Source organism: Apis florea, unplaced genomic scaffold (assembly GCF_048593485.1).
Source record: "Apis florea isolate Af1SG1 unplaced genomic scaffold, ASM4859348v1 contig_3496_pilon, whole genome shotgun sequence".
NCBI classification, from domain to species: Eukaryota; Metazoa; Arthropoda; class Insecta; order Hymenoptera; family Apidae; genus Apis; species Apis florea.
The window spans coordinates 9,052,461-9,064,554 of NW_028256773.1; the positions used below are offsets into that span (position 1 = coordinate 9,052,461).

A 12,094-nucleotide genomic window follows, 5' to 3' on the forward strand; every position below is an offset into this window, starting at 1 on the left:
GAACCGCGACGGAGGGTGGTCGCGTGAGCGGTCGTCGCGAGTCGAATAGCCGCTGCTCGACGATTCAACGGCGTTCCAACGAGTTCCTAGGATACGCCACGAGTTTGAAAACGAGAATATGGAAGTAAATCGGCCGTCTCCTCTCCTCTCCTTTCTTCCGCACGCCAATTTTCTCTCTGGACCACAAGCATCGATTCGTCCCTTCGCCTCCGCTTTTCTCATTACCTACGTCTCCTCGCTACCTTTTCCACCCGTGTCTCGCGTTCGTACACTCGCGGCCGTCGTTATTCCGACTGTGTGTGCGCGCGCGCGCGCGTGTGGACAATTAATCGCTCACGCTCGATCGCGTTCGCCGACTAGAAGGGAAAAATCGGAATTCCGTGCGGAAATACGATGCACAAAGAAGCGTATCGATTCGAAGGGAAAACCGGTTGCGCGGCCGCTCGTTACCGGTCGTTGTACGCGATCGTTCCGCGTTTTTACCCGAGTGGCAAACCGTCCAAGTATCCCCGATCGGGTGTGTAAGAAGCGTGGATTATCTCCAACCCTTCGTGCGAAAGAATCCGCGACAATTACTTCCTTATCCTTATCGTATCCGCTCCTCGAAACAACCAAAATTGGAACGACCATTCGAAAACGACCATCGTTTTCCATCCAACAGGCAAAGCGTCTCGCGCTTTTAAACGCTTACTCCTCCCCTCCCTGCGCGCGAACGTAATTACGTTTATTGGCAGCGAGGACGAGGACGAGATTAACGAAGATCGCGCGTCCGAGCGCGTAATGACGCGTTAAAAAACCCTTTTAATTCGGAGAAGCGAGCCCCGTGCTCGTTAAATTAATCAACAAGTCGAGCGGTCGTTTTTTTCTTTTTTTCTTTCTTTTTTTTTTTTTTTTTGTTTGATATCGGCGTGGCCGATATGGTAGAGGAGGGGAGGAAGGGGGAAAGGAGCGGAAGAAATTAAGAGCGGAGGAAAAATTCTTCTCCGGCCTTTTCGAATCGGACCCACCTCGCCTTTCATTCGCGCCACCACTCTTTTCACGGCCATTCACGCGCTCTTTCCTCTCGTACTCTCCCCGCCTTTGTACTCCGACCTCGCCCTGATGGAAACTTAATTCGTTAAAAAAAAATTCGTCTCCGCGTAGAACCAACCTTCTTCCCCGGTTTCGCGCCAAATTAACGCTTCTCCCTCCCTCTCCCCTCCTCTCCCAGCAAACGATTTCTCTTTTCGTTTCGGTTGAAACGGTGGAAAGGCAGGTGGACACGCGGTGCTCGTGGAAAAGACACGTGGCGCGAAATTATACATACGGTTCACTACGTCCCATCGGTGGAGAGAGGAAACATCGGCGTTTCACCATCGTAAAATCGCGTTTAAATAATCGCTCCGATTCCTCCTCCTCCTCCTCCTCCTCTCCCTCCCCTTCGTTTCGAGGGATCGAAAGATTGGTTTGACGATTGAATCGGTGATGAAATTGTTGTATACACAAGTGCTCTACAATTCGAGAATTTTTAAATCGACTTTTTGATTCGCGTTAAAACGAATACCCGATCATCATCGGCGAGAATACGTTTCGCGCGAGGGTATCCAATTCCCTCCAATATCCCCTCCGTAAAATTACTAGGAGTTATCTTGAAAACTTTCGTTTCGGATAACGTAACGTAATTTCTTCGAACGAAACTAAAAAACCGCGATGTATCACGATCTCCCCTCCCCCCCTCACTCTCTCTCTCTCTCTCTCTGTTTCTCGGTCGGGTAAATGGAATTCAGGTTACATCGAGTGAAAAAAAGTTTCATTCCGCGATAACGAGTGAGAATACTTAAACGACCCCCCTCCCTCCACCTCCCCCCCCCCTCCCCTTCTCGAAAGTGGATTCCGCGTGATACGCAGGCTGATAAACAAGCCGATATTCCTAGATACCGGCTAGATGTCTCGGTGTCACGACTCGATCCACGCGATTACGCAACGTTGGAACGATAGCAATTACGCGCGCGTTTATATCGTATTATTATTTTACGCGAACGCTCGAGGAAATATTTCGGTTGGGGAGCGTGCGGTTCGTCGAGGTCTCTCCGCATCCAAGGTGGTGGAAGGTAGAAGTTACGAGGCAACTCTGTGCGTAATCGCGTTCCCGAGGGGCAAAGCGTTTAACTCGGCGTGCGTGCGTGCGTGTGTGTCGGCTCGGTGCACGCGTGTCGCGTGCTTTTGCAACAAGAAAACCCGCCAGCGGCCAACTTGCGCCGCAGCTGCGCGCAAGAGGAAGAATAGCGTACCTCGCGTTTTCATATGTAAATCACCGCGGCTGAATTTGATAATACTTCCTTTTCAACGGGTACGGATTTAAATTTCGAAAAGGTCGCTAAATTCTCTCGCACGTTCTCTTCCCTCCTTTCTCCTCTTCCTCCTTTCTTCTTTCCTCACCATCGAAGATCCCTTCCTTTTTTTTTTTTTATTTCCTTTTAGAAAATTTCGCGTATCTTCCGTTTCGAACGATTCGACGATTCGTGGCTGGCGCGACAGAGTGTCCGATAACGCTGTTCGTAATTAATCACGCGAGAGTACACAGTGAGAAAGAAAGAAAGAAAGAAAGAAAAGCTGAGAGAGAGAGAGAGCAGGTTTTATCGCGCGGTACGCCTCTATCTGTGATTCACCGTCGTTGTTCTATCGTTACGTTCTCGGCCGAGAGAAGGTCGAGCAAAGAGCAAAACGAAAAAAAACTCTCTCTCTCTCTCTCTCTCTCTTTCTACTCGTACGATCCAATTTGTCGCTGCGAAGGAAACAAATTCGGTGGAAACGAAGGAAAAAGACGCGAAAGGGAGAGGAGAGAGTTTGACCGATTTTTGTATTATCGTTGTTTTACAGCAGCAGGAAGTTCGAAACAACTCGTCGAGCGGGAAATCCGAGTGGAAACGAAACACATCGGTCGTGATGGTCAACGATGTCGCACCGTGTCACGGATGTAATTGGACGTTTCCGGTCGAACGAAGGAAAATAACGACGGCGACGAGGGGGATGACTTGGTAGTCGAATCGGTGGAATCGTCATCTCGCGACGACTCGAATGACGAGCGGTGAAACGGCTTGGGAGGAAGAAAAGTGGTTGATCCCGGTGGCAATATGACCGACAGAATTACATAGTGGCGCGTGGCGTGCCACGGGACTCTTGAGCGCGTACTCTTCTTCGATCGCGTGGATTTCGCAACGCCTGGATCGAAAATATATCGTCGAGGACGCGGATATGTCGAGACGCGGGCATTCGGGTCGTCGACTCGACGTGAAATCAGCTGATATCGACTCCACAGTGTGAAGAAGAAGAAGAAGAAGAAGAAGACGACGAGACGAGAAGAGAGGGAGAGAGGGGGGGGAGGGGGATAGATCGAGAAAAATGGAAGCAAGGAGACTGGTGTTGGGAAGCGCTATCCTCGGACTTTTTTGGAGCGGATTGTTCAAGGGCGCCCTGACCAATTCGACCAACAGATGCGACTATCCTCCCTGCTCCTGCGATTCTCACGGCAGGCTGACCTGCGACTGTAAAGAGGAAGGAGAGGTATGTTCGTACGTAGACGTAGCCGAGAAACGTCCCGCGTTTTCTTAGCGAACGGAGAATAAATAAAAAGGAATGGGACGATTCTCGTATCACAGTTCCCGAGAAACTTTTCCTTCTGCCCATCATCCCGTTTCGACTCTCCGATACCTTCTTCGTTTCGCCTCCATTTCGCGGCCCAGAAGACCCGTCCTCTCCCTCCTGCTTCCTTCTCTTTCGAATCTCTTACCTCGCTCCCCTTTTCTTTCCAACGGAATCGAGGGGAGTGGATGGCGGCCATTATCATATCCATCCGAGGAAAAATTGCCACGGCTCCAAATATCTTGGAGTTTTCTCTTATCTCGCGCTTGCTTTTTAACCAACGATAACGCGTTATCCGATCGTCGAGACAAAAACGAAGAGAGGGAAGAGAGAAGTTGATCTCGAAGTAAATCGCGTGGAGAAAATCTCGATAAATTAGAGCGCGAATCCTTCGTTTCCATCCCTTTCTTAATCTTTCCTTTAATATTTATCGCCCAAGACCAGGCAACACGGGTACAACAACTCAGGCCCCGCCCGAGGAAAAATGCTACGCGAGGAGAAAAATGGCAGCCACTTTTGACGAATCTTATTAACAGCTCCCTTTCAAACTTGCCTTCCTTCCTTCTTTCTTCGCCCAATCCTTCGTCGGAATCATCCGGGGAAAATGGGGGGAAAAATTGGAACGAGAGAGGAAAGGAGAACGAATTGGGATGGAAAGTAAGTTTTATCGGAGTTGTCTCAAGGTCCCACCTCGAATCACCCATTATTACACCTACGAATTCCGGTTGACGAGCAAGTTTCGTTTATCGCGAGCGAGTTGGAGGCATCTCGGTGTCGTTACGGGGGCCGAGATAAAGCCGAGTTCTTTGTCCCGGAGGACAGGTCGCCGCCTGTTTTTCCGAGCAGTTACGTCGTAAAACGAGGCGCTCGTTGTTGCGAAATTCGAATTTCGATCCAAGTTGGGACGATTATTTAAAGCGATTTCGAAAGGTGGAAAATCCTTCGTTGACCGCGACTCGCGTAGGCGCCTCGTGTCGCGTGCGCGGATAAAGGAAGTGGTCGATCGTGGGTCGGATAAATTACGGATCGAATATCATCGGCGTGATCGAAGATCCCGCGGTCTGCACGAAGCAGAAGGAGGAGGAGGAGGAGGAGGATAGCTACCGGATCGCGATCCATTTTCCATCGTCTCGTCGCATAATATATACGTACATCATATACATATACGTACGATGAATCGTACGCAACGCGTTGTTACCAGAGACCAATTACCACGGCCGAATTCCAACAGAACACGAATCGAATAGCGAGGGAAGGTGGCTGCCACTTTTTCGCGCGCCGTCTGTCAAACGGGTGAAAAGATATTCGCGGAACGATACGACGCGTATTTTTCCCTGGGAAGAGAACTCGTTTTCGAGGGAAAACCTTAGCTAACAACGAGGACAAAGAAGAAGAGGGAGGAGGAGGAGGAGGAGGAGGAGGTGGCGTAGCAAAGGAGGTGAAGAAGGAAAGGAAAAAAAGAAAAAAAAAAACAGAGAGCGAGAAAAAGAGGCTGAAAGTTCTATAACGTATACAGCGAGTTCTGCCGTGGATTTCGCATAATACAGCCGGCATTTCACGAACACGCTCAGCCAATTTGTCGCGCCGTCAACTCGTGACTACGAATATATCGAGAGAGACTGGACGTCTTTCTCTCCTTCTCCGATCCCCGACAAAGTTCGAACCCTACGCTCTCCGCCTCCCTCCTCCTCTTTATCCCTCTTTTCCATTCTCAACGAGGATTTCATCCAAGTTTCTTATTCCGATCTATTATCCGCTTCGTGGCAACGAGACGACGTAATACGTAAAATCGTTATTACGTCGGCGCGCTTATTTACGCGAGAAAAATAAAAAAGAGAAAGAAAGAAACGAAATTTCAATCTTCTTTTTCATCCCTCTTAATCCCGATACGCGCGTATTTATTTATTTATTTCTCTTTCGAAACGCAGCATCGATGCGTTTCACCATCCCATTCTCCGAGCAAACGTTTCGAACGCCGAACAGTCAACGCGAGAGCAAAGTTGTCAAGCGCGCCGGCATCCCTTGAATAATTGACGTTACTCTTGAATAATTGAGCGAACCTTTTAGCGGATACAGCCTTAAACCCGGCTCAGTTTCCCATAACGCGGAAGGAAGGCAAAAAAGATAAAAAAAAAAAAAAAGAAAATAAAGAACGCGGCTGGACTGTTTGCGGCCAAAGTCCAACGGTTATAAAATATCGCCATTTACGAACGGTGGAAATTAATGGTTCGAAGCATACGATAAATACGTTTTTCGCCGAAAAACGACTCGTTCGCATCTTGTTCGTTCATTATCGTTCATTACTACGCTTTTCGATGGGAAAATGCGAATACGCGTGGACGATTACGAGTGTCTTTTCTATCGACGTGCATTAAAAAAGAAAGGAACGCGTATAAAAAGTAAAATTCTTCCCCTTCGCCTTCCTTTTTCTCACCGTCTCAAGTTTCGATTCACGAAAGTTTTAAATAATCGTTCCCTTCGAATACTCGTTTCATTAACGTCTCGTAATCGATGCGCATCCTAATTAAAATCACGCTTTATCGAAATACCCCCAAAGGGTATAACGCGTCGTATCAACGAATCCATCCTCGATTTTTTCCCTCGCTACGAATCAATTGGAAGAAAATTCGCGTTTCACCGCCTCGCGTTCACCGTGGAAGAGATCGTCGTCGATCGAGTCCCAAGTGGGGCGCGCTCGCCTCCCTTTTTCTCATACTCGAAAACGACGAGAATGGCGAAAAGTATCGATGGATTAGTCGCGTTTCGACCGATCGGTCTTTCCTATCCCGAGGGAGGATAAATAACTTATTCGAAGGAATAAAATTCGGATTCCTTTGCTCGATCGAGACAGCGAAGAATATTCGGCGATCCGAACGCGATGACGAACGAAAACGAGGGAGGGAAAAAAAAGGAGACGGAGAGATGAAGAGAGAGAGAGAGAGAGAGCATCGAGGAAACGAAAACGAAAAGGTTGGATGCACAATCGTCGGTGGAGGTGAAAAACGGTGGAGGTGTGTAGACGCGAAGACAAGTATTTCGGGTGTGGTAATCTTTTCTATGGGCGGGAAGAGAGAGAGAGAGAGAGAGATCGTGTGTCGGGAATCGAGCAAGAACAATGAGACCAAAGGGAACAAAGGTCGGGACAGACAGGAAGGGACGCGAGGAGAGAAATCGTGTTTTGGGGGCGAGAGAAACGCGCGAGCTGGTACCCGAGAAGAAAAAAGGGGCACAAAGGTGGTTTCGCTTTTATCGGCCCTTCTTTATTCACCACGCACGCACCCCTTCCTTCCATCCTTCCTTCCTTCCTTCGCGGCCAATCTCCAAACTCCTTCGCTCGTTTCAAACGCGTACCGTATTCAATAACGCTCACGATTCTCGTCGCAATGCTCCTCTATTCTCCGAAATAAAAAAATTTTTTACTCATCGAAATTATTTTAACGCGTTGGTTCGTCGCATTTATTTACTCCACGTTTAGATCGAGTATCGAAGAATAACATGCGCGGAGCAAGAGCGACGCATTTTCCACGTATCGCTCTCGTTATCGGGTGTTCGTTAACGAGAAAGAGAGAGAGAGAGAAAACGCGATAACCTCGTGAAACGTATTTGCGCGGACGATATCTCGATCGTGTCTATCGTTGGTAGGAGGCAGGTATGCGGTTGGCATTTCGCCATCGATTGTTTAACAAACGACAAAAGGAGCCGCCGAGCGATAGGTGGCATCCCTCTCATCCTTCTTCGCCACAGTTGATTAATACGAAAAAAAAAAGAAAAAACGAGTAACGAACTTCTCTCTTCTTTCTTTCGACTCGAATTCGTCGTTAACGAGTCGTGCCGTGGCAAACTTGGAAAAACGCCTCGAAAAGGGTCGAGGAAAGACCTTTTTTCGCATCTCGTCTCGTGCCTCGTTTCGAAGGATCGAAATTTCTTTACCTTTACCTTTCGTCGGATCTAACGACGAACTGATCGAGAGGAGGAAGAAGAAGAAGAAGAAGAAGAAGAAGAAAGAAAAGTCGCGATATCGGGCTGGTTAACAGCCGGTAAGAGGAGGACGCGAGAGGTGTTCTTCGACGCGAATAAGGCGATTAGATCGTGCAATTACGGTTATTCGACCTTTCGTTAAGCGAGCCGCGTCGAATCGGTGCGCCTTCCCTCTCTATCCCCCCTCCCCTTACCACCTTACAACGCGTCTCATCTCAACTCGGTCTGATTTCAGGAGCTGGTGTTAACCACGGACGGGGACAAAAGGTTGAGCCCGCACACGAGCAGGATAGCGGTGAGCAATTGCTCGTCCGTGATCCTGGCCAACTCGAGCCTTGCCTCGATGGTCGGTCTGCGCGCCATCGACCTGATCAACGTGGCGAATCTGACCCTGGTCAGGCAGAGTTTCGAGCTCTCCCCTCAAAGCACGCGCACGTGGATCTCGGTGAGGAACTGCAGCATCGACACGATGCCAAGCTTCGTGTTTCGGGGCGACGTGGAGGCGATCATCCTGGAGAACGTGAGGATCGGCCAGTTGAGCGCGTTCTCGTTCGCAAATCTGGTGCACACGGAGAAGCTGAGGCTGGAGAATTGCCGCATCGAGAGCATAGAAGCGCAAGCGTTCAAGAAATTCGACGTGGGCCACTTGCGCGTGATCGGTACAAGGTTCGGGGATCAGGTGCCGAGCAGGACGATGAACGACATCGAGGTTTATCACACGTTCATGTTGGACGGTGTGAGAATGGGGACGGTGAGAAGCGAGGCGTTCATCGTGAGAAGCCCGCGGACAGTTGCGATACAAAATTGCGTGGTTGAGAGTTTAGAGAGCGAGGCGTTCGACGTGACCGCGAGGGGGCCGGTGATCGTGAAGAACAACACTTTCGGTAGCCTGTCGATGGGCGCTTTCCTCGGTGTACGAGCGGACGCCGAAGCGAGGACACCGCCCGCCGCCTCGCTCCACGACCTTATCTTCAAGAACAACAGCGTGGTCAACTTCGAGGAGGGTTCGATCATGTTCGACCGGAATAGTTTTCGCCTCGAGCTCGACAACCTGTTGGTCGGTCGATCGTGCGACTGTCGCATGTTGCCCGTGTGGAAGAACAATATTCTCAATTACACCAACCTATACTCCAGGTTTTCGGTCAAACAAAATACCGCCGCCTCCTCCCTCGCGTCGGCTAGCCAAGACGCCCTCCCGATCAACGAAACCCCGGAGACGTTCCTCTGCTACGACGGCGAAACGTCGAACGGGGTGGCGATCAGTTTCGTCGAGTACGAGGCGCGACACTGCTCCCTAGGCGGATCCATACTGGTGTTCGTCCTGCTCATCGCCGCCCTCCTCCTCCTATCGATACTGATCGCCTGCCTGATCGTGTGGTGCTGCAGGAGACGGCGTAGAAACAGCAGGAAAAAGTGGATCAGCGTGCCGATGAACGCGCCCGACGTCGTGTCGAAGAAGAACGGGGTGATCGGTAGGGAGGCGGCCACCTCGGCCACGCCGGTCGACAGCCGGATAACCATGGTCGTCCCGGACGGAAGGCTCTACAGGGAGACCGAGTTTCACGTGATCGTGGAGAAGGCCGAACCGTTGACCACGGAATTGTAACGAGAGGCTTGGAACGGCTCGACCAGGAGGGAACCGATGCCTCGAATCGAGGAACAATTCGACCGGTCCTCGAGCCGTTTTCGCGTCTACAAGTTGTGAATTGCGACACGAACCGATCATACACGATTGTTGCTACATGTGCGCGTAGATTCCATCCAGATTGGATCGGACCAATTCGCGGTACGCTCGGTTTAAACTTCGATGCGCCTATCCATCTACGAGCGACGACTACTCTTTTCCAGAGTAGAAAGAAACTTTGCCTCGACAAAATTTTTCACCCTCGCTTCCGCGCTGACGAAGAGACGCTGATAAGAACGGAGGGAGAGATCACGATTCTCTCTCTCTCTCTCTCTCTCTCTCTTGTTTTCAATTTAATTCCTTCTAGTACAAGACAGTTCGTAAGCTTCCATTTACATATCAAGAACGAGCATCGATTATCCATCCAACCCCTTCCCCCCGCCCCGTCGTTTTTCCTTTCTTCTCTTCTTTTCATCTTTTTTTTTCGACCGCGGTCACCGTCGATTATTAAACACCTCTCGGTAATCGAAGAGAGTTTTCCTTTCCTCTCGTTTTTTTTCACGAGGTCGCGTTGATGGATGATCGATGCGCGTTGTTAGTTAAGTTTAAGCGCGTTAGTTAAGTAGCTTCCAAAAAAAAAAATGTAAAAAAAAAAGGAAAGGAAAAGAAAAGAGGGCCAGTGTCGTTTCGCTTTCCAAGATGGAAGCGACGCGACGGAGGAAGACGGGGAACGACGGAGATGACGACGACGACGACGACGACGATGAAAGAAGAGGCGAGAGCCGAGGAGTACAAAGGGGAGTGAGTGAGCGATCGAAACTGATAACGGACTCGGTCGACGTCGCGTTCGAGATTTTCTTATCGCCGCCGACTCTTCTATCGATCGAACGAGTGGGAAAAATGCGACGATCGCACGTTCGATCGACCAATGATTCCAGGTGGTACATTCGCGTGTTCGAAAAGCGAAGCGAGAAGAAGCGAAAGAGGGCGAATTATTCGTAAGAAGAAAATTATTTCGAAACGAAAATTGTTCACTCCCTACCGCCCACTTTCATCGAGAATCCCTGTATTATATTCCTCCTATTCCAATTCTAACCGCGTTTCTAATCGTGCTTGTAACACAATAAAAACAGATATTACCTGACATCCCTTGACAATACGAGATAAGAAGAGTATCGATGCGAATATATCTGAAATTATTATTATTATATACGCCGGGCTGGCGTGGAGAAGGACGAGAACGATAACCAATGAAATCAACGTTACACGCAAATTTGTATTCCGAACCGAGCGTGACAACTCACCGATTGTTCTTCTCGGAGTGTTCAAACTCTTTCTCCTTAATTTATTGTATTATTTCACTACGATTTCATGTTTATTTATGAGCTCTGGACTTTGGCCAATAAATTGTTGTTACTGTTATCATTCCGATCGGTATCTAATTTTGACAAATGCGCTTCGAGGGATTTTCCCCTCGACGAGCGTAATCGATTCGCCACGAGGGAAACCGCGTTCGCGTTTACGAATTCGGCCGGTAATCTCGAAAACGGGGAGGTCCTCTCTCTCTCTCTCCATCTCTCTTTCGGAGTAATACGCGCGCATACGGTTTAGCGTAAAACCGCAACCGACTGCCGCCACTCGAGTATCGTTCCGCCGTTTCGAGCTGCTTACGGTGATTAATAGACCCGATATAATTCGTCCTCCTCTCCGTTTCATCAAGGTAAGCCATCGAGATATTTTACCCGTCCAACGAATCGAGTGAAAGGAAACCTGAAAGGAATTCGAGAAACGAGGAAACGTTGCCGGAGAAACGTTGAGCAACAACGACGAGGACGACAACAGATTCGAAGCCGTTTTTTTTTAAAGCGGCAATGAGACCGTGCCGTGACCGACCGTTTCGTGTTAACCGTGCATTATTGATACATTTCGATCGTGCGGCATCGTTTCGTTTTATCCCCGAAGAGCGAAGAGCAGAGATCGATGTTTCTCCCGAGATCGTTCAACGAGACCCTTCCCTCGAAACTTGAAACCTCGAATTTTATCGAGGCACGCCCAATTAGAGATCGCGCGTGAAAAAGTGGGTGGCATCTTTCGTCTAACGGCATCTCGCGTCTATAAATCCGTGTGACAAACACGCGCGCGTCTACGATTATCGTGCTTGTGCGTCGGGAAATTAAGCTTTTCTAAGGACGTTTTAGTTGTAATTATCGTCAGACTGTGATATAACGACAGCCGATTGTATAATTTATTTTACATTGAAAGATGATACCAGCGAGATAAAAAAAAAAAAAAAGATAATAAAGAAGCAAGTTGATGCATAGTACACGACGACCACTAGATACCCGATCGATATTCCCAAAATACCACCTTTCATACCTTTCACCTTCTTCAATAAACCGCCTCTTTTTTCCTCTCTTACTTAATGAATATGAATACACGCGTCGTATTCACGTAAAAAAAAAAAAAAAAAAAATTTGCGATATATCGTCGTACGATCGATCAACGGTTATTCGCAGTCGCTCGCGTAGAAACGTGGAAACGTGAAAGCTACCGGTTCTATTAATTCTTGCGGAGCATAATGTACCGATTCATGAACGGTTTCAATAACGCGATTATAACCGGGTATGATTCATTTTTAATGAATCTGTTTTCAACGATTTCCCGTTTTATCGGATCTAATCGAACGTTTCGATGGAACTGAAACGTTAAAAAGGAAATGGCACGATGAACAAAAATATTTATCCGTCATCGTATTAACGAATACTTCGCTTATCCGAAGTTTTATTTAATCACGGTACGCGGACAATCGATAAAGATTCCACTCCTTTTTCAACTTCAGTTCTCAACCGACGATCGAGCTCTATGTCTGTG

At 48.6% G+C, this 12,094-nt stretch overlaps 2 protein-coding genes across 12 annotated transcripts in view; one reads left to right on the forward strand and one right to left on the reverse strand.

The window, feature by feature from the left end:
- The window catches only part of LOC100867713 (uncharacterized), a 69,209-nt gene extending 57,663 nt beyond the window's left edge, over positions 1-11,546 (forward strand). For 3 of the 9 annotated variants that reach the window (XM_086913055.1, XM_086913051.1, XM_086913056.1), the window contains exons 2-3: positions 2,860-3,543; positions 7,835-11,546. In XM_086913055.1, coding sequence (XP_086769181.1) covers positions 3,382-3,543; positions 7,835-9,205 — 1,533 coding nt within the window. In that variant the 5' untranslated portion in view covers positions 2,860-3,381 and the 3' untranslated portion in view covers positions 9,206-11,546. Of the gene's footprint in view, positions 1-2,104; positions 2,330-2,351; positions 2,626-2,859; positions 3,544-7,834 lie in introns of those variants that run through there. The other 6 variants (XM_086913059.1, XM_086913052.1, XM_086913053.1 and 3 more) reach the window with 6 other exon arrangements.
- The window catches only part of hiw (MYC binding protein highwire), a 173,883-nt gene that overhangs the window by 151,980 nt on the left and 9,809 nt on the right, over positions 1-12,094 (reverse strand). The window lies entirely within an intron of this gene.